The sequence below is a fragment of the Tursiops truncatus genome, chromosome 9, assembly GCF_011762595.2.
Source record: "Tursiops truncatus isolate mTurTru1 chromosome 9, mTurTru1.mat.Y, whole genome shotgun sequence".
Lineage (NCBI taxonomy): Eukaryota > Metazoa > Chordata > Mammalia > Artiodactyla > Delphinidae > Tursiops > Tursiops truncatus.
Window position 1 is genome coordinate 47,337,733 of NC_047042.1, and position 23,426 is coordinate 47,361,158.

Sequence of the window (23,426 nt, forward strand, 5' to 3'; positions counted from 1 at the left end):
TCAGAGTCTATTTCCTCATCCATAAAAGGTGGATATTTTATATATATCATATGTGGTTGTTAAGAATTAAATTAGATAAGTGTGAAAGTGCTTTGAAAATGTAAAGGTATAAAGGTCTATGCTTATTTACTACTTAAAGGACTCAAAGGCATTTGAAAAACACAATTTGAAAACAGACTTTTGGGACTTCCCTGGTGGTGCAGTGGTTAACAATCTACCTGCCAATGCAGGGGACACGGGTTTGAGCCCTGGTCTGGGAAGATCCCATGCACCGCAGAGCAACTAAGCCTATGAGCCACAACTACGGAGTTTGCAAGCCACAACTACTGAACCCGAGTGCCACAATTACTGAAGCCTGTGCGCCTAGAGCCCATGCTCCACAAGAAGAGAAGCCACTGCAGTGAGAAGCCTGTGCACCACAAGGAAGAGTAGCCCCACTTGCCGCAACTAGAAAAAGCCCGTGCGCAGCAATGAAGACCCAATGCAGCCAAAAATAAATAAATTAATTTTAAAAAAAAGAAAGAAAGAAACCAGACTTTTTTCTTAATGCAGTTACCTGCATATCTATATTTACCTTTTGGTTAAAAAAATTTATCAGGAGCTGAGGCAGGAATGGGCAGTAGTTTCTATGCACTTGGAAGAAGTCACCCTCAATATGTCCAAGTGATCTCTGATAATAATGTCTATTATTTGTTAGCTGTTGATGTCATGACAACAAAGAGATTCCCCTTCAATTAAAAGTGCCTCAACAGCATGGCTAACGGACAACTTCTGTCCCAGATGTATACTGAATTTCAACCGTCTCACATCTCATTTCTCATTACTTTGAAATATTTCAAATTTACATAGGTAATACAACTCCTAACAATTTCTGTTCCATTTCCGAAGATTATTGTGAGAATCAAATGGAACAATTAATGTAAAAGCATCTTGTAAACTGTAAAGCAATATATGTATAAGGGGATTATGAGAACGATAACTAAAGAGAATGCAGAAGTCAGCAAAGTTTTGGTAGCATACTGAAACCACAGGTTGGGTCAGTAAAAGTGTTTCTCACACTAAAGATTCCAGCAGATCTGATGATTTTAATGGTGTATTTATTTAAAAAAACAAAACAAACCCAAAGGGGTCTGCAAGGATAATAAAGAACAACCAGAGATGTGTCAACCTTCAATTTTATCCTGACGTTGAAACTAAAAAAAATTTGTATCCTTAAATCCACTTACTATCAAAAAATGGGGGGATGTGGGTTTACAATAACTGAACTTAAGAAAGCATGCTAGCAGAGGCAGATTGGTCTTCTGTAAGAAGCACTTTTTATTCCTGGGTCTTGGACCAGTGCAGTGGTCCCCAAATAAGTCTGATAAGGATCATCTGAAGTAGCTATTCAAATACAAATTCTTGGACTTACCAAGTTAGAATTTGGGGGAGAGGGAGGAGTTGACCTGGAATCTGTATTTTTTAATAATACATGTCTGATCTCACTCTTAAAGTTTTTAATAACTGTATTTATTAATATTATCCTGAATACAAATGTGAGGTGTCTGGAGCAGAAACAGGTTATTATTTACTTACAAAATTTATTGCACTCGTTTCCCATGCCCTAATTTCCTCTTTCCAGGCTGCCACAATGGGAACAAGTTGTCATCGTATACTTGGTCTACATTATAGGTGAGGAATCTAAAAAATATGAATCTGGATGATTATATAGGAGAGGGACAGCTGTCTGCCTTCTTTCCTCTGAGAGGGAGAGATGTCTTATCTCCTTAATGTAAACAATTCAACTTGAGAAGGATCTTGGGTTCTTACGCTTTGGAAAGTAATATATGTCAGAGTAATATATGTAAGTAATATATGTCAGACTAGTGTCTCCAGCTTTGCAGCCCCGGGAACGTCTCCACAGAGTTGGGTCTCAGCCCCCTCTCCATATCCCCACTTCTGGAAAATGTAATCACATACCTCTGGGGAGGTAAATCTCTCTGCAGGTAAATCTGTCTATCTAGTCATAATGTAACTTCTCAGGCTTGTCGTTTAGCTCAGGTCCCACATTCCAGTAAAAGTGCTCACAAAGCTCTGACTGTGCAGAAACATAAAAATATTTCCCCTGTAGCCCCACACTCTTATGGGGATATTTGAGATTAACTGGACCTGATGATTATTTTCCTCCTCTTTGGTTATAAATTTCTGAATCAATTAATCAAAGTAACATGGGAATTTTTTAAAGAGTTCCATCCATAATTCAAGTAAGACATGGTAGTGCTTAAATATACGGATACTGTTTTAAAGGTTATAAACAGGCCATAATGAATGACAGCATGAGTATCTTGTCTTACTCCCAAGTGAACTGCCTTTGTCGCAATGCTTTTAGAACAACCACCACTACCACATTAAAAAAAATTTTTTTTAACATCTTTATTGGAGTATAATTGCTTTACATTGTTGTGTTAGTTGCTGCTGTATAACAAAGTGAATCAGCTACACGTATACATATATCCCCGTATCTCCTCCCTCTTGCGTCTCCCTCCCACCCTCCCTATCGCACCCCTCTAGATGGTCACAAAGCACCGAGCTGATCTCCCTGTGCTATGCGGCTGCTTGCCACTAGCTATCTATTTTACATTTGGTAGTGTATATATGTCCATGCCACTCTCTCACTTCGTCCCAGCTTACCCTTCCCCCCTCCCTGTGTCCTCAAGTCCGTTCTCTACATCTATGTCTTTACTCCTGTCCTGCCCCTAGGTTCTTAGAACCATTAAAATTTTTTTTTTAGATTCCATATATATGTGTTAGCATACAGTATTTGTTTTTCTCTTTCTGACTTACTCTGTATGACAGACTCTAGGTGCATCCGCCTCACTACAAATAACTCAATTTTGTTTCTTTTTACGGCTGAGTAATATTCCATTGTATATATATGCCACATCTTTATCCATTGATCTGTCGATGGACACTTAGGTTGCTTCCATGTCCTGGCTATTGTAAATAGAGCTGCAATGAACATTTTGGTACATGACTCTTTTTGAATTATGGTTTTCTCAGGGTATATGCCCAGTAGTGGGATTGCTGGGTCATATGGTAGTTCTATTTTTAGTTTTTTAAGGAACCTCCACACTTTTCTCCATAGTGGATGTATCAATTTACATTCCCACCAACAGTGCAAGAGGGTTCCCTTTTCTCCACACCCTCTCCAGCATTTATTGTTTCTAGATTTTTTGATGATGGCCATTCTGACCAGTGTGAGGTGATACCTCACTGCAGTTTTGATTTGCATTTCTCTAATGATTAGTGATGTTGAGCATCCTTTCATGTGTTTATTGGCAATCTGTGTATCTTCTTTGGAGAAATGCCTGTTTAGGTCTTCTGCCCATTGTTGGATTGGGTTGTTTGTATTTTTGATATTGAGCTGCATGAGCTGCTTGTATATTTTGTAGATTAATCCTTTGTCAGTTGCTTCATTTGCAAATATTTTCTCCCATTCTGAGGGTTGTCTTTTGGTCTTATTTATGGTTTCCTTTGCTGTGCAAAAAATTTTAAGTCTCATTAGGTCCCATTTGATTTATTTTTGTTTTTATTTCCACTTCTCTAGGAGGTGGGTCAAGAAGGATCTTGCTGTGATTTATGTCATAGAGTGTTCTGCCTATGTTTTCCTCTAAGAGTTTTATAGTGTCTGGGCTTACATTTAGGTCTTTAATCCAGTTGGAGTTTATTTTTGTGTATGGTGTTAGGGAGTGATCTAATTTCATTCTTTTACCTGTAGCTGTCCAGTTTTCCCAGCACCACTTATTGAAGAGGCTGTCTTTTCTCCATTGTATATTCTTGTCTCCTTTATCAAAGATAAGGTGACCATATGTGCATAGATTTATCTCTGGGCTTTCTATCCTGTTCCATTGATCTATATTTCTGTTTTTGTGCCAGTACCATACTGTCTTGATTACTGCACCTTTGTAGTATAGCCTGAAGTCAGGGAGTCTCATTCCTTCAGCTCCATTTTTCTTCCTCAAGATGGCTTTGGCTATTCGGGGTCTTTTGTGTTTCCATACAAATTGTGACATTTTTTGTTCTAGTTCTGTGAAAAATGCCAGTGGTAGTTTGACAGGGATTGCATTAAGTCTGTAGATTGCTTTGGGTAGTATAGTCATTTTCATGATGTTGATTCTTCCAATCCAAGAACATGGTATATTTCTCCATCTGTTTGTATCATCTTTAATTTCTTTCCTCAGGGTCTTACTGTTTTCTGTGTACAGGTCTTTTGTCTCCTTAGGTAGGTTTATTCCTAGGTATTTTTTTATTTTTGTTGCAATGGTGAATGGGAGTGTTTCCTTAATTTCTCTTTCAGATTTTTCATCATTGGTGCATAGGAATGCAAGAGATTTCTGTGAATTAACTTTGTATCCTGCTACTTTACCAAATTCATTGATTAGCTCCAGTAATTTTCTGGTAGCATCTTTAGGATTCTCTATGTATAGTATCATGTCATCCGCAAACAGTGACAGTTTTACTTCTTCTTTTCCGATTTGGATTCCTTTTATTTCTTTTTCATCTCTGACTGCTGTGGCTATAACTTCCAAAACTATGTTGAATAAGAGTGGTGAGAGTGGGCAACCTTGTCTTGTTCCTGATCTTAGTGGAAATGGTTTCAGTTTTTCACCACTGAGAATGATGTAGGCTGTGGGTTTGTCATATATGGCCTTTATTATGTTGAGGTAAGTTCCCTCTATGCCTACTTTCTGGAGGGTTTTTAATCATAAATCGGTGTTGAATTTTGTTGAAAGCTTTTTCTGCATTTATTGAGATTATCATATGGTTTTTCTCCTTCACTTCGTTAATATGGTGTATCACATTGATCAATTTGCGTATATTAAAGAAGCCTTGCGTTTCTGGGATAAATCCCACTTGCTCATGGTGTATGATCCTTTGAATGTGTTGCTGGATTCAGTTTGCTAGTATTCTGTTGAGGATTTTTGCACCGATGTTCATCAGTGATACTGTCCTGTAGTAGTTTTCTTTTTTTGTAACATCGTTGTCTGGTTTTGGTACCAGGCTGATGGTGGCCTTGCAGAATGAATTTGGGAGTTTTCCTCCCTCTGGTATATTTTGGAAGAGTTTGAGAAGGATAGGTGTTAGCTCTTCTCTAAATGTTTGATAGAATTCACCGGTGAATCCATCTAGTCCTGGCCTTTTGTTTGTTGGAAGATTTTTAATCACAGTTTCAATTTCAGTGCTTGTGATTGGTCTGTTTGTCTTTTATATTTCTTCCTGGTTCAGTCTTGGAAGGTCGTGCTTTTCTATGAATTTGTCCATTTCTTCCAGGTTGTCCATTTTATTGGCATATAGTTGCTTGTAGTAATCTCTCATGAACCTTTGTATTTCTGCAGTGTCAGCTGTTACGTCTCCTTTTTCATTTCTAATTCTGTTGATTTGAGTCTTTTCCCTTTTTTTCTTGATGAGTCTGGCTAATGGTTTATCATTTTGTTTATCTTCTCAAAGAACCAGCTTTTAGTTTTATTGATCTTTGCTATCGTTTCCTTCATTTCTTTTTCATGTACTTCTGATCTGATCTTTAGGATTTCTTTCCTTCTGCTAACTTTGGGGTATTTTTGTTTTTCTTCCTCTATTTGCTTAGGTGTAAGGTTAGGTTGTTCATTTGAGATTTTTCTTGTTTCTTGAGGTAGGATTGTACTGCTATAAACTTCCCTCTTAGAACTGCTTTTGCTGCATCCCATAGGTTTTGGGCCATTGTGTTTTCATTGTCATTTGTCTCTAGGTATTTTTTGATTTCCTCTTTGATTTCTTCAGTGGTATCTTGGTTATTTAGTAGCGTATTGTTTAGCCTCCATGTGTTTGTATTTTTTAGTTTTTTTCCTGTAATTGATATCTAGTCTTATAGCATTGTGGTGGGAAAAGATACTTGATATGATTTCAATTTTCTTAAATTTACCAAGGCTTGATTTGTGACCCAAGATATGATCTATCCTGGAGAATATTCCATGAGCACTAGAGAAAAATGTGTATTCTGTTGTTTTGGGATGGAATGTCCTATAAATATCAATTAAGTCCATCTTGTTTAATGTATCATTTAAAGCTTGTGTTTCCTTATTTATTTTCATTTTGGTTGATCTGTCCATTGGTGAAAGTGGGGTGTTAAAGTCCCCTACTCTTACACTGTTACTGTCAATTTCCCCTTTTATGGCTGTTAGCATTTGCCTTATGTATTGAGGTGCTCCTATGTTGGGTGCATAAATATTTACAATTGTTATATCTTCTTCTTGGACTGATCCCTTGATCATTATGTAGTGTCCTTCTTTGTCTCTTGTAATAGTCTTTATTTTAAAGTCCACTTTGTCTGATATGAGAATTGCTACTCCAGCTTTCTTTTGATTTCCATTTGCATGGAGTATCTTTTTCCATCTCCTCACTCCTCTTCTGTATGTGCCCCTAGGTCTGAGGTTGGTCTCTTGTAGACAGCATATATACGTGTCTTGTTTTTGTATCCATTCAGCCAGTCTATGTCTTCTGGTTGGAGCATTTAATCTATTTGCGTTTAAGGTAATTATAGATATGTACGTTCCTATTACCATTTTCTTAATTGTTCTGGGTTTGTTACTGTAGGTCTTTTCCTTCTCTTGTGTTTCCTGCCTAGAGAAGTTCCTTTAGCATTTGTTGTCAAGCTGGTTTGGTGGTGCTGAATTCTCTTAGCTTTTGCATGTATGTAAAGGTTTTAATTTCTCCGTCAAATCTGAAAGAGATCCTTGCTGGGTAGAGTAATCTTGGTTGTAGGTTTTCCCTTTCATCACTTTAAATATGTCCTGCCACTCCCTTCTGGCTTGCAGAGTTTCTGCTGAAAGATCAGCTTTTAACCTTGTGGGAATCCCCTTGTATGTTATTTGTTGCTTTTCCCTTGCTGCTTTTAGTATCTTTTCTTTGTATTTAATTTTTGACAGTTTGATTAATATGTGTCTTGGCGTGTTTCTCCTCAGATTTATCCTGTATGGGACTCTCTGTGCTTCCTGGACATGACTGACTACTTCCTTTCCCATATTAGGGAGGTTTTCAACTATAATCTCTTCAAATATTTTCTCAGTCCCTTTCTTTTACTCTTCTTCTTCTGGGACCCCTATAATTCGAATGTTGGTTTGTTTAATGTTGTCCCAGAGGTCTCTGAGACTGTCCTCAATTCTTTCCATTCTTTTTCCTTTATTCTGCTCTGCAGTAGTTATTTAATACACTATTTTATCTTCCAGGTCACTTAACTGTTCTTCTGCATCAGTTATTCTGCTATTGATTCCTTCTAAAGAATTTTTAATTTCATTTATAGTGTTATTTATCATTGTTTGTTTGCTCTTCGGTTCTTCTAGCTCCTTGGTTAAATGTTTCTTGTATTTTTTCAATTCTCTTTCCAAGATTTTGGATCATCTTTACTATCATTAGTCTGAATTCTTTTTCAGGTAGACTGCTTATTTCCTCTTCACTTGTTAGGTGTGGTGGGTTTTTACCTTGCTCCTTCATCTGCTGCGTATTTCTCTGTCTTCTAGTTTTCCTTAACTTACTGTGTTTGGGGTCTCCCTTTCGCCAGCTGCAGGTTCGTAGTTCCCACTGTTTTTGGTGTCTTCCCCCAGTGGGTAAGGTTGGTTCAGTGGGTTGTGTAGGCTTCCTGGCGGAGGGGACTGGTGCCTGTGTTCTGGTGGATGAGGCTGGAGCTTGTCTTTCTGATGGGCAGGACCACATCCAGTGGTGTGTTTTGGGGTATCTATGAACTTAGTATGATTTTAGGCAGCCTCTCTGCTATTGGGTGGGGTTGTGTTCCTGTCTTGCTAGTTGTTTGGCATGGGGTGTCCAGCACTGGAGCTTGCTGGTCATTGAGTGGAGCTGGGTCTTAGTGTTGAGACAGAGATCTCTGGGAGAGCTCTCGCTGATTGATATTACGTGGGGCCGGGAAGTCTGTGGTGGTCCCATGTCCTGAACTCGGCTCTCCCACCTCAGAGGCTCAGGCCTGACAGCCAGCTGGAGCACCAAGACCCTGTCAGCCACACGGCCAAACTTTAAGCTTGATTTATTTAATTCGAGTGCCCATCCTTGACTCTGTTCCCATATGGAATGGATCTTGATCTTATATATCCTTTTCTTAATCCTCCTTGGAACGAGGAAAAAGAGAGTAATGTATCACTTCATTTCCAGCATAGAGTTCACTGTCCACTACCACTTTTAATAGGTAGGAAATAAGAATATTGTTGCCAAATTGTTGTCATTCTAATGCCCTATTTGAAAAGGACTTTTGGTAGTTCAGATCCTGGCCAGGTAACGTTTCAGAGAAAATCTGCAGACCATGTCTCATTAAACCCTTTCATAAAATTCTCACTGCCAGGGAAATACTAAAGAGTAAAAATTCCATGTGGACTTGTACATCCAGCACTAAAGACGGGTCCGAAGGCCAATGTGATGAATGAGATCATAGAAGCTCAGCCTTGGATAATATCCAGAGGCTTTCTGCTCTAGCTTTCCACACCACGATAATGGAGGAACAAAGGAATAGTCACATAGAAAGCAAAGAAAGCCCACTTCTAAGGAGACAACCACTGTCCTCATAGCTGCAAACCACCAGATCCTGGGATATTTTGAAGACTATTTTCGAGGTCTGGCTGTGCCCCTGCTGGGGCTGTATCCTGTCCCCCTCACTTCTTTGTGTATCCTTGACTCTAAAACTCCCTGAGCTGATGGAACCTCTGTGTGGTTCCTAGTATCCTTCAAAAAACTGAACAGTGATATGCTTCCATTTGCTTGGACCTAGAGTATAGAATATTCATTTAAAAGAGCAAACTCTTCACTACTTTAAAATTATAGACCTATCAGCTCACCAGCTTTCTAAAATAAATGCCAATTTCCTTTTGGATATACAACTCTCGGGCCTACAAAAGGAGCAGAAAGGGTTTGGTAACAGTTATTCTACTATTGACCACTCTTATAGTCTGTTTCACTTTGTGGAGAAATCTGTTAAGAATAACATAAAATTCTTCCTTCCCTCCTTCCCTCCCTCCCTTCTTAACTTTTTTGACTCTGAGGGCAGGTTATGGGCCAAGGGGCATAAACTCCATACAGATCCTTAATAACTCCCTTGAAAAATCAAGATTGGTAGAAATGAATACTTAATAGATCTGAAAATAATTTCTAGAGGATCAAAACAGGTATGTGTTCTATACTTGCTTCATTTTCTTTTTTAGCTTATACACTAATGACTTACTATCATTTTTGGAAAAAATAGATTCATAAATCACTGCTATATCTCTGATTGTTTTATTGTTAGGAACTGGGAGAAAGCATGTCTTCAAATTAAGTCTCTATAATCCGAAAATGCCATTTGCTGGGGGTGTGAGGTGGGGAGAGTAACTGCCTCCTGGCATTTAAATGGTTTAACAACTCTATAAAACAATTAACTCATTTATATATCTTGAAACCAGTTTACCCTGGTGCTAGCACGCCAAAATTAAGTTGCTCAGGTAAACATTCCATGGTGATTTTTTTTTTTTTTGGTTTAATTTTGAATACAATTAAGTATTCAGAGTCTAATTGGATGTCATCAAAATATAATTAGGAGTTCAGGAACTTCCAGAACAGAAAAAGTATAAACAGAATATAGAATTCAAGCAGGTAGTAAAGGAGGTTAATTGAAGAAAGTTAGGTGCAACCAGAGGAAGGATTGCAGACCTCCATTTACTCAAATCAGAGGAAGTAATTCTGCAAGGTTCTAACATCCACCCCTTCTGTAGGGGACTGAGAGACCTGAACAGGTTAACAGCTATAACAAGCAGGTGTCCATCTGCAGCCAGGCCAACAACCTTGAAATATCCTGCTTCTAGATCCTGAGTTATGGTCTAAATATCTGATCAATAACTAACAGCCCATTAGAGATGGTCAGCGTAGAGTGCTTAACCTTAACTTATGATGGGGTTCAGGACACGCTACCCCCAAATAGGGCACACCTTGGCATAGTGAATATTTTAAGCTATGAATATTTTAAGGAATTTGAGAAATGGCAGGTGCAGGAAGGGCTCTCTGACCTTCCCCATCTCCCCTGAACCAGGTCATAAGACCCTCATGTAAGAGAGGTGCCCTCCCTATACCCAGAGGAAAGGAGCATCCTTAATTCCATAGATGGACAGATGCCAAGAGGAACCTGAGCCAATGAATGAACAGGCTTGGTTAAGTTTCCCCAGTTTACTGCCCTTAGGCTCATACCTTTCTGTCCTATCACACTTCCCCACAACTTTCCATGCTTCATCAAACCTACGATAAAAATTCTCCAGGCTTAACTCCTTCTTTGGGTCTTTATTTCCTAATGAAGGCTCCTGTGTCTCATAAAACTTACATTAAATTTGTATGCTTTTCCCTTGTTAATCTGTCTTCTGTCAGTCTAATTTACAGGACTTCAGTTGAAGAACCTAGGAGTGTAGAGGGAAAAATATATTTTTTTCCTCCCGTACACTCACTTGAGATGGAGAAACTGTTCCCTTAATGAGTCTCCCCCATACTGGGAAGATATAAAATGAAACAGCAAGATGATTATGTAAATAAAATCCATATTATCAAAACAAAAATATTAGTTTAGGAATAATAAATATACCGGTTAGTTTTTAAGAAAATTTGTATTATTAGAAACTGAGAAAGAAACTCGTCTATTGAGTCTACCTTAATATATTTAACTGATTTCAGATTTAACTAATTAGGTGTAAAACTACCACACTGATAAAGAGTATTGGGATGTTTAGAGTCACTGTAGTTATTTTAATTTAGTAGATTTTCAAGAGTTTTTTTAAGTAGGAAAAGTGTTGATTTGTTAGGAATGTAAGTTTGTCAGGTTTTAGGCACTGGAAATTACTTAAAAGGAAAACTAAATAGATTAAATTTATATCTGCAGCTAAAAACAGGACAGACAATTATGGGGGAACAGGTCTGCTCTCCTGAGGCTAAGCTAATATTGTTCGAACAATTTTTTTTTATTTCATATAAAATTTTTTTATTTCATATAAAATTTTTTTTTCATATAAAATTTTTTTTATTTCATATAAAATTTTACTCGATGTGTAAAACGAAATGACGGGATTTCTAAGTTGAGCTAAACTCAAAAAAAGCTAGGTTTTAAAATTGGACGCTTTAACAAATTACTCTTAATTTATAACCCAAATAATCCTCTTTTTAAGAACAAAGCTACTACCTTTGGGCATTAAAAATATCAAGTGAAGGGGAGAGCCCACGTGAGCTACATGGCCAAGGTTAAGTTCTCCAGTGGTGAGTTTTTGCCATCACTGTTCCTGGCCACTAGTGGCTTGGTAACGTGCGCTCTAAGACTTTTCAGGCTCAAATTATTCTGCCATTTTCTAATGGCCATTCTCCACCGGCATTTATAGCTACATTTTTGTTTCTTGTTTTTTAAAATGTTTTTTTTTTGAAGGAAAAAGCTGGCTCCTCTCTGGGGTGCCTCTGTGGACCGGGTTTAGGCAGAGAAAGGGGTTTCTCTCTCTGTGTACATGTGTTTATCCCACTCCTCAGCTCTTCTGAAAGGGTGTGTTTCAACTCCAGCTCAGGAGCAGAGGCTTGGCCCTTGCTCAGCAACAGGGCAGAACTGCCCTCCAGATACTTGTCATGCAGTATAATCTCAAACTCACTGTAGTACCATGATTTATCTAAAGTTTCTTTGAGAGAAATGGCATCTATGAAGGATTGCCTGAACTATAATCCATATAGTCCATGTATTCGTCAAGATATTACCAAAGTCACCCCTGCATGAATGAGACTGCCAGAAAAATATGTCCAGAAAATATTTAGTTTTATATCCCTGCAATAAGAATTACTTTAAGCGTTAATAGTGATGATAGCCATTTATATTTATTAAGGACTTAAAATGTGCTTAAATGTGATCTCAACCCCCTTAATGACCTGAAGAGGTAAATATATGTCTCCATCTTATTGATGAGAAAACTGAGGTACAGAGAGGTTAAGTAACTTGCTCAAGAGGACAAGTGGCAGAGCTGCGATTTGAACTCGGGCTCTTAATCGCCTTGACATTATGCTCTTGGCTTTTACTGGAGGTCACTGTTATATTTACTATGAAAGTACTGCTGAAGATGTTCTAAGTACCAACCTTACTTTTTGCTTTATCTTGTTTTACCCTATCTGATTTACTTTTAAAATAAATTATACTGTTGTACCATATATATTTTTGTATATAAACAAATAATATTTGGAACAAAGAGGAGTACATACAGATAAAAAAAGAATGAACAAACAAATGAATACATGCTAATTTACAGACCAACAAAATAAAGAGTCAGAAATCAAGAGTATGGTTTTCATAGAATCATATAGATCAACACTGTCCAATAGAAATATAATATGAACCACATAAGTCAACGAAAATTTTCTAGTGGCCACATGGAAAAAAAGAGGTAAAACTAATTTTTATAATATATTTTATCTCACCCAAAATATTCAAAATATTATTTCAACATGTAATCAGTATTATAAAATTATTAAGATACCAAGATATGTCACATTCTATTCTTTTCCATGCGAAGTCTTTGAAATCGAGCATGCTTTTTCTCCTACAACACATCTCGATAAAGACAAGCTACATTTCAAGTGCTCAAGGGCCACATCTGACTAGAGATTACCATGCTGGATAGTGCAGGCAGAGATGGATAGGGAGTTACAGACCATGTAGTTTTAGTTGACCACACTTATTTTTTGGTAGGAAACCAAAGTCCAAGGAATTCAGACTTACCTATGGCAAAGTCAGGACGAATACTGGATTCCAGCTCAGTGTTTTCTCCACTGTTCACACTTCTAAGGTGAAAGCAGATTTGCTTCCACAGAGGAGCGCCATCTCCCTTCCCCATAATTTTCCCACGCGCCACCCTCTAGCCTTGCTTTGAGATATCTGCTCACAGGGCTTTCCATTCAGTGACTAAAGTGGGAGCTTCTCCTACAGAGCTCACAGGGCTTTCCATTCAGTGACTAAAGTGGGAGCTTCTCCTACAGAGCTCACAGGGCTTTCCATTCAGTGACTAAAGTGGGAGCTTCTCCTACAGAGCTCCAAAAATAGACACTCCACTGACACCAGTGGCTCCTTACTCTTAAGGAGAGTATTTTATCTTACTCTTTGGTATGTACTTTAAGGGATGAACAAGCTCTGACGATTAAGCGTTTCCTGCTTTTGTTATCCGCTATGTTATCTGGTTAAATCAGAAAGTTCACTGAGCACGTATTTGAAAAGGACAGAACCAAACCATATATGTCTGTAGGGTTTACTTCTTCTTATTTTAATCTCATCTATTTGTTTCATGTTGGTCATGTATTTGAATCACTTTGTCTCCACAAGGAATACAGTTAATTCTTTACTCTTTGGGAAGGAAAAAACTAAAACCAAGACCACATTTAGAGAATGTCTGGCCTCTTTCAAGTCCGGTACCCTTAGGTTATCACTGATTGAATGACCTCATCAGATTTTTACAATCTTATAAGAACTGGATGAAAAGCCTAAAAGATAAGATTACTAACTCAATTTGTGAATCCTCCTTTTTCTGAGAAAACCTCACAGGAGTGATGAGTTTACCCCCAGTTCTTCTCCACAACTGCAGTGGGACCCTGCAGCTGATGGTGCTTGCCACCCACCTACCTTCAGGGGCCCTGTGAAACCAATTCAACTGCATTATGCTCCTACTGGGCAGTAACTGTACTTCCTGCAATATGTTCTGAATACGGTTCTGGCCCATTATTCATCTACATAGGAGAATGGAGGCTGTCATTAGATTTGATTACTGTTAACCAATTACTGTGATAGCTCAAAAATTTATTTTTTTGAAACTGAAAAAATCCTTCTTCTTCCCTGCCCTACTGTTTCAATTACATGAATTCCTTTCAGTCCTGTCAACCTTCTACTGTAATTACAAATAATTATGAAACTATGATTCTAACTGAAAACTACTTTGTAATGTTGTACACGTGAATTGTTTGTGACTACTGATGCGGAGAGACTGCAGAGTTAATGTTTTAAAATGTAGCTGACTAGGCAGCCTAGCTGGCTGCTGCTTCAAAAGCTGGTTATCGGCTGCCGTTAAGCAGCACGATGATGACCGCCCACCCTGGACTATGGTGGTTTTGCCTGGAGTAAGGTGAGTATTTGCCAACAGAGTCAAGACCTGCTTGACTTTCACCTGCAATTTACACAAGGGCGTGAGAACTCTCTGGCTCCTACCACGAAATTCAGTCAAACCTTCTCCCCTCCACTCTGTTGGATGCCTGCGCTTATGTCCCATTGAGGGTGGGGCCCCAAAGGTGAGAGGCAGTGGCTGCCTCAGGAGCCCAGGGACCGAAGGGAGCACAGTGTCACTTCAGAAGTGTTCAAGTTTCTCTCCCGTTGTGCATTTGGGCATCTCTCTCTCTCCCTTAAACGGTTTCACTATCTGTTGTTGTTTTTTCCCCTGAGCATATTTGATAGTTTTCTATTCTTAATTCTAAGGCATAAAGTAGACTGTTTTATATTTCTCACTCTAAAACCACACAAAGTTAAAAGTGCTCTTGAGTTGCATTATGGCCTTATTTTTCCTGAGATTCCTGTCCTTAATATAAACAGAGCTTTCTTGCCTTTCTCCATTGTACGGCATAAAGGAAACCCAGACTAACAAAAATAATTAATTTTGGAATTCTCTCTTCTCATCCCTCACCCTCTCCCCCATTCTCCTGTAATCCCAGGGAGAAGGTACAATTTCTCACCAAGGTGTATGGCAGAAAAGAGAAAAAAGGAAACAGCTGGGGACAACCTATAAAATGGATAGGTGGTCCCCAAATAATTTTACATTCTTTTATTCTTAGCATTTTGTCTGTTTCTTCCTTAGTCTATACTATTGGGATGATTCCCAAAATTCATAAATAAATGTAAACATCATTAGATGCTTAAGTAACTAGGAGGTGACATGCAGTGTTGGAAAGACATCTGGACAGGAGGCCAAGCCCCAGCTAACTGACATTAATTGCTTGTTGCATAATCATGGGCTAATCAATTAAATTCTATGAAGGTGAAGTTCTTCATCAATAAAGTATGGTATTATTATCTGCCCTCCCAATCTTATTGTAAGGATCAAATGAAATGATAAATATAAAACTTCTTTGTAACTTGCAAATAATAATAAGAATTATAGCAGATTGCTATCATTATTATTATTATTGAATGCCTCCTATGTGCCAGGTACCATTTTAAACGCTTTACATGAAAACTCATTTAATCCTTACACTAACAGGTAGCTACTCTTATCATCCTCATTTCATATATGAGAAAACAAAGGCACAGAGGCTAAATAACTTGTCGAAGGTTTTAAAGGTAGTGACTGGGAGAGCGCTGATTCAAACCCAGGCAGTTGGACTTCAGAGACAGCTCTGTGCTTTACTGTCTCCCTATATAAACCTAAGTTTACAATTATGTAATCTCAGCATAAAGTTGGGAAAGCTTGACAATGTGCTATACAAAGCTCACTTCTCTATAGGAAAGTCTCTATTGAACAGTAAGCATAGTTGATGGCGCCAGCAAAAATCAACCTAATAGCTGAGTTCAGTGAGACACTGGTCTTTCTTACCCGCATGTGGACCGAACAGTCTTGAAAGCCAACAATATACTTAAATGCAAAATTACCCTTTCAGACTTATAACCAGAAGACACAAGAATTGTGGGTAGCCAGGCAAAAAAGCTGAAATGTGTCTAACTGACACATCACATAGATACATTTATACTGTATTTAGATAAGCATTTATTAAAACTGTTCATGTGACCATAATTCTGCAATTAAGCCAATGGATCTACCCGAGGCCAGGTGTAGGCTTCAATCGGAGTAAGACAAATACCAACTGCAATTTGTTTTCATCTCACCTCTAGCTGTATCACTTCAGCACAGAGATAACGACCACTAATTCCGGTTAACAATGGAAAGGGGCCAGAAAGTTTAGATGCAGAGATACATCTGTTCTTAATCACCCACCCGTACCTGCTACCTGGAGAAAACCTACTGGCTTCTTTCTCTTTTTCTTTCCATTTCTTTCCCTTGTTGGAATTCCTTCGCAAAGGCGCCCTATAATGACAGCACACAGTCAGAAAGGGGAATTTGACATTTTCTCCTTTAATCCTTCTCTTACAGAGGGCTTGCTTTTTAACTTCATGAAGAGCTTACCCCAGATCCACAAACTTCCGCTTAATTTTTCCTCCTCGCACCACCAACAAACTTGATGCCCTCAGTGATCTGGGACCTTTGGCACCATCTAGGATATACATATATGTGAAAAAAGCAATTATTATCATTTTTAAAAAGCTACTGTCAAAAGTCATTGCGTCTCTGAATCTGTGGGGTTTGCATCAATTCCTAACAGTAAAAGAAAATACTGGATGCCTTTATTAACATACAGGAAACATAGCTATGTTGAGGAACATTCAGTCAAACCGGGAGAGGTCCTGTTAGACAGAAGCCCAATACTTATCACAAAGAATTTTAGCTTCAGATAAACTGGAATGAAAAAAAATAAGCAAGAATAAACGCTATCAAATCATTCTTTACATTCAAAGCAGGGACCAAATGACTTTCCTTCTGTTCCTTCTCTGGCTCCAACTCTTTGCTTCAAATGTCTGGGCTCTGTCCTCCATGCCTTTCTTGCCTTTGGGTTCTAGCACCTTCTGACAGGACCCCAGCTCACTTCCCCCATATGTCCCAAGTCCAGTAAAGAACGTCACCCCTGAGAGTCTGAGAGATTAGGGAGAAAGTGAGAGTCAAAGCTTTCCCTTCTCATCTGCCCCTTGCTAATGGCTTGTGGCCAGTCTTGGGATAGAGGAGACAGAACATGGGGGAGACTTCTCAAGCAGGAGCTCAGCTATAAAACATTTATATTTTTGAAAGGTCTTTTTTTAGAAGTTGGCTTTAAGCACAACTTGGCTGGCTTCCCATGATGTGGAAGACGCCAAAAACCTCCCCAGTGCTTGCAGCTGAATGATCTCTGCCTCTCTCCAGAGTTACGCTGGCACTCTAAAGCACAGCAGCTGCTGGGGGATGGGGACCCTTGAAATGATGCCAGAACCAATCAGAGGAGATGCTTTGCCAATGGAATTCAATGTCAGTTGTAGGAACTAGATTCCACTGGTGGCACTTACTCTACCTCGGACAAGGTAGAAACTCCTAAGGCTCTACTTGGAGCTATTTAGCAAAGAATGCTGTTTGGCATTATATTTCAGCATATCCAGTCATCTGAGATCATTAACAAGGGGTGTCTTTGATGCATATCTGTGTATGAAACTGCTCTTTCCCAATTGTCTGTTGGTGTCTTTCTCTTTCTAAAATTGAAAAGAAAATCCAGCAACCTTCTGGCATGGAGTGTAGTTCTCCTAAGAGAATGTTCAATTAACCTTGCAGTTAATTTTGCTTATGCTTTTTGTCTATTTCAGGAGAAACTTCTAAACACACATAACTTACAAGCCATGATGTGCACACAGTTCTCATTTAGGAGTCTATTTCCGAAGCTCTGAAGAGGCACAGGATGTTGAAAAATACTCTAAGGATTTTTAGCAATGAGCTTTTCATAGTTTTAGTTAATGATACACAGATTATAATAATCAATTCCTTGAAATGTACATAATCAAATAGAAGAGTAAGAAATATGTCCACGTCAAAATCCACTTCTAACCTCAAATATTTATTATGGCTCTTTGCATCATTACTCTTTGGGTAACTGAATTAAATAGCCACAGATGTGACACATGCACATAAAAAAATATACACACATGGCACAAACTCACTCTAAGGTGATTTTGCTAATGGACATTAAAAAAAAAAGCAGGATTTCAATTTTCTTAACAGAAGCTGAAGGAAAGAAAGTACTGGATTCTTCCAAATAAATTCTAGAGCAACTCTCAACAGCTAGGAATGTGCAAAGTTAAAAGGAGACTGCCTTATTAATTTCAGAAATAAAGGTGGCTGGGAGATATTTTAACGAGTGGTGCTAAGACCAGATGAAGCAATGTACGTGGCAACACTCTGTGACCTATTAGTGTGGCAGTTATGTGGACATCTTGGGACTAAAAGCCTGATTCTGCCCATCAGAGAGCCTGCTGCTAGGCAACCTCACATCATTATCTCACACATTTGCCAAAGTGTGTTCCAAGGAACACTTCAATGAATTCTTTCAAAAGGCCGAAGAGGCAAGATTAAGTAATATTGCACTTTCCCACTTTAAATCAATCAAATCCATCGTTAATGTACCTCAGAACTTCTAGTCCGCATAAAAACCAACATTGGACTGGTATGATTTCAGGAAAAGAAAAAGAATTGTGACATGTTTGTTTGTTATTTAGCTGTATGTGGAATTTCCATTAGGCTTTTTGAAATCTCTCCAATACTACCTTGACGAGCAATTAGAAGTCCAAGTCCTCACGTTGGGTGACCCAGCTTTAATCTTTGGCAACCTGGTCTTCATTTTCAAAGGTAATGATTGATTTCCTGAGCTAAATACTAAGGCCTTTTCTGGGACTGCATTCTTCTTAGTCTCACTGCAACAAGACCCTTGACTACCTCTTCTTTTATTCTGGGGACTCTGAAATCTACCTCCCAGCCCTGGCTTCTTTTTTTTTTTTTTTTTTTTTGTGGTACTCAGGCCTCTCACTGTTGTGGCCTCTCCCGTTGCGGAGCACAGGCTCCGGACGCGCAGGCTCAGCGGCCATGGCTCACGGGCCCAGCCACTCCGCGGCATGTGGGATCCTCCCGGACTGGGGCACGAACCTGTGTCCCCTGCATCGGCAGGCAGACTCTCAACCACTGCACCACCAGGGAAGCCCCTGGCTTCTCTCTCGAGCTCAAGACCTCCTCTACTAAAAATGAGTTAATCACCTTTCCCTCATAATGCTTCTGATTTCCTACTTTCTATCAATGACAAGACCGTGTTTTCTGAGGCTAGAACCCTGTGATCAGTTTTGACCTCCTCACTCTCTTCCCCCTGATCTCGTCAAGTTACATACGTTTCAACAGTTCTCATATCATTCTTTCCTGTCATTGTCTATTGCTCCTCCACCTTTCAGGGTCTCTTAACTCATCTTCCTCATACCTAGTGTCTTTTCCTTTTTATTCCTCTGCTCAGGCATCTTGTGGTTTTCTAGTAATATGATAAGGTATCTAAGGTATTTAAATTCTAGAGCTATAGACCTAACCTACCTGTTCAATTTTACGAGCAATCACTCTAACCTGAATACCACCAGGCTGGGACAGCCCCACTCCTGTCATTTCATCTTACGTGTGCCTGTCTCTATCAATGCCATCTCCCTGCCTTATATGCCTTCCTTACCTATCTTTTCTGTTTTTTTTAGTCCTTCAGTAGTTACTCTAATTGTATTTTCTTTGTCATGTCTCGTTTACCAATCTCAGCTAGGGTTAACCTCGCCGTCCTCCAAGCAATGATAAAATTTACTATTTCTATATGTATGAAGGCGTAATGCAACATAATAATAAGTGAATCCTGTAAAGATTTCTACTTGCAAGGACATTAATTCAACAAATATTTCTGAAGACATGTTCTGTGTTAGGCAATGCACTAACGGCCACATATACACTTAGAATAATGAACAAATCACAAACAGAAAACTGATAGTACTTCATTTACTCAACCTTGTCTGAACAAAGGCCCACTGCTATGTAAGTCCAGAGACTAAAACTTTAGTATTAGGCTACTCAAAGAATAGACGGGGGGAAAATATTTTCATGCCCTTTATTGCTATATAACTTGCTTAACAAACCTCTAGGAATAATCTTTTACTTTCTCTAATTTTAACTGAAATGGGGTTAGATGTTTATCATTTAGCCAGTTGTAATGGGATTCTTTCTATCCTAGTTTCCACTGAGGTCCCACAAATATGACAGCAAAATTATGACTTGTGAATGTGGTACTGGTGCAATTTAGAAGACACCCAACTTCAGTTAGGTGTTCAATTGAAGAACGGAGAATCTGCCCCAGGAATGTAATCAACTACAGCTGTAACTTAATTATTACCTTTGTGGTACCTTGTTAGATCAAAAGTAATGGTATATCACTTTAAAAAATCTTGATAAACAGCAACCAATGACTAAGACATTTTCAGAGTTTATCCAGCAATGTTGAGTGGAAGAAAATGTATGTCTAAACCAGGAGTCAGCAAACTTTCTGTAAAAGGCCAGAGAGTAAACATTTTAGGTTGTGGGCTACTGACTCTGCCACAGCCACTCAACTCTGCTACTGTAGTATGAAAACAGTATGTAACTGTTTGAGTGTGGTTGTGCTCCAATAAAACTTTACTTATAAAAACGGCTGGCAGGGGCTTCCCTGGTGGCACAGTGGATAAGAATCCGCCTGCCAATGCAGGGAACACAGGTTCAAGCCCTGGTCCAGGAAGATCCCACATGCCGCAGAGCAACTAAACCCGTGCACCATAACTATTGAGCCCACGTGCCACAACTACTGAAGCCCACGTGCCTAGAGCCCGTGCTCTGCAACAAGAGAAGCCACCACAATGAGAAGCCTGCGCACCGCAACAAAGAGTAGCCCCCGCTCGCCACAACTAGAGAAAGCCCACGTGAAGCAACGAAGACCCAGTGCAGTCAAAAATAAATAAATAAATTAATTAATTAAATAAAAGCATTTATCTCATCGGAAAAAAAAAAGGGGGGTGGTGGGACTTCTCTGGTGGTCCAGTGGTAAAGAATCCACCTTACAATCCTTACAATGCAGGGGACGTGGGTTCGATTCCTGGTCAGGGAACTAAGACCCCACATGCTGCGGGGCAACTAACCACAACTACTGAGCTCACGCGCCTCAACTAGAACCCGCGTGCTGCAAACTACACAGCCCAGGCACCTTGGAGCCTGCGCACCACAACTAGAGAAGAGAAAACCCACACGCCACAACTAGAGAGAAGCCCATGCACCACAACGAAGAGCCCGCACACCGCAACAAAAAATCCCACATGCCTCAATGAAGATCCCGTGTGCTGCAACTAAGACCCGATGCAGCCAAAAACTAAATTAAATAAATAAATAAATAAATAAATCTTAAAAAAAAAACGGGTGGGGGCCAAATTTGGTTTGACGACCTCAGTTCTAGAAGACTTGTACTGATTATCTAGAGAGACATACTTATTAATTTGTCCAAGAACCTTATTAACATCAATTATATGCATATACTTTACTAGGGGCCATGAATACAAAGATGAATCAGACAAGTAAGAAAACTCTGGCTCACACTTGACAACCTGATCAGTTCTTATCACACACAAAGTGACAGAAGCAGAAGTAACTGTGAAAATTTCTGTGGGATCAGAGAGAATAATTCACTTTGCCCGGGAATGGGGAGGGTGTGCAAAGGGTCCACTAAAGGAGGTGAGATTTAAGCTGAGCTTTGAAGAAGGACCAGAATTTCCTGGAGTGGCATGTTACGTATGAAGTTTGTACTTGTGAGTACAAATCCCATTCTAGTTCCTTTATTAAGGAGCCAGTGAGTTGTAAGAACCACACACATATAAACACATACACACAGATAAATCAGGCTAACCACACTTAACCTCTGTTGAGTCCTGCTCTGAATAGTCGATTCGTCTCACATGGCAAAGAACTCAAGGATTTCACAGAATGTAAAGAGTCTTGACTGATAGGTTTCTTTGCTATCTTTCAAGGTGCAACAGAGCCTGAGAGTGGAAGGCAGAAAGTACAGGGGCTTCCTGGTTATTGATGGTGGTGGTTGTGTGGTGTCAGAGAGACAGGGTCTGTCACCAAACAAACAAGCAAGCAATAAATCAAAGAGAGAGAGAGAAACAGAGACAGAGAGACAGACAAACAGACTCTAGTCTGCAAACTCCCTGCAGGAAAGGATGGAATATTATCATTGTATATTCAGCCTTTAGCACAATGCCGGACGCAGAGCAGGTGCTCAATAACTATTTGTTGAATAAATACATGAATGAATGGATTAATACTAGTGAACATGGAAGGCACAGGAAGCTCGTCAAGGCTGGAAACTTTTATCGGGAAGGAAAGAATGTGAGGCACTGCTTTCATCGGGTCATAGTTAATGTCTAATAATGGTTATCATACTAGTAACTATTTATAAAGTTAATACTTTATAAAAGTTCAATTAATTGCTGCTTTCTAGTTACCCAGAAGCATGATCAACCCAGGAAAATTAAAAAAATGGGAAAGCTTAAGAGTTTGTCTCTGGAGAAGAAACTACCCACCCCGTATTTCTTGGTCCTGCTTACTACAGCTGGAAGCTTAATCCCAAAGAAGGGGCAGTAGCAAGCAAAGGAGGTTTTGGAGAAAAGATGGAATGCTCACATTTTAATGCTAATCACTGCTAACCACATTTTGCTCTATATTACTGCTAATGGACTGTGAAACACAACTCACTTCCATGTAATACTTCTCCAATTTGAGATGAAACATTTGCTTTTAGAAGGAAAAGGAAAAGAGAAATAATCTAGACAAGATGTAGCCACTTTTAAAAAATTTTAGTCAGATTTCATGTGTGAGGGATCCACTCTCCGACTATAAAGCACTTTCTTTCAGACAGCTAAGTTATGCCTTATAAACTCAAACAGTGGACTACAAAGTATTAACCTATATTTCCAAAATATATGCTCCTGCTCTTTTGCCTTCTTATGAACCAAGTAAGGTCTATACATATTTTTTTTTTCTTGAGGAGATGACAGAGGGCTTCACACAAGTATATTTCTATAAAAGTGCCATTACAATCCACAATTTCGGTTAGTTAATGAGAGTTTCTGAAGCCTTCATTCTTTTGAAAGTAGGTCAAAATCACAGTGTAAGTCCTTCACCAACTTTACAACTGCTTTTGATGAATTAGCAGGCTTGACATACTTTCTCTTGCCTCCGCTAGTATCTTGTACTCCCTAAGTACTTATTTTTTACCTTAAAACGTCTTCTGGAAGACTTGTGCTTAGGACCAGTCTGTGGAAGATAATTCCAGCAAATCAACAGGCTCAGGGAAGGAAACCAGGGAAAATATCAGGGATAAAGCTATGACACTTACTAAGAGTTACAAAACAAGGTAAGCCTCCACCATCAACTGTATTTCTATGTTCAGGATGTATTTGTAGAAAGATTACAACTTTTGCTCTGGTAGAGATAAGTGCGCATGGACTTTTCAGTGTAGCGATGCACAATCGTATCTGTAATGAATGAGTGTGTCCCACATCTTTGCTAGCACTGGTTGGTGGAAGTAATCTGATGGGTTTCTAACTCAAATGACTATTTCTCTGATCATTAATGAGGTTGATCACCTTTTCATATTTTATAAGTAACATGAATTTTCTCTTCCATAAATTGACGATTTATTACCTTAGCCTATGCTTGACTTAAAAAATTCTTCAA

The 23,426-nt window shown here is 39.0% G+C and overlaps 1 protein-coding gene across 1 annotated transcript in view; it reads right to left on the reverse strand.

The window, feature by feature from the left end:
* The window catches only part of PPP1R9A (protein phosphatase 1 regulatory subunit 9A), a 316,728-nt gene that overhangs the window by 8,227 nt on the left and 285,075 nt on the right, over positions 1 to 23,426 (reverse strand). The window contains exons 14-15 of the mRNA XM_073809700.1: positions 16,209 to 16,296; positions 16,026 to 16,109 (exon numbers count right to left, since the gene is read on the reverse strand). Of these exons, the coding sequence (XP_073665801.1) occupies positions 16,026 to 16,109; positions 16,209 to 16,296 (172 nt within the window). The remainder of the gene's footprint in view (positions 1 to 16,025; positions 16,110 to 16,208; positions 16,297 to 23,426) is intronic.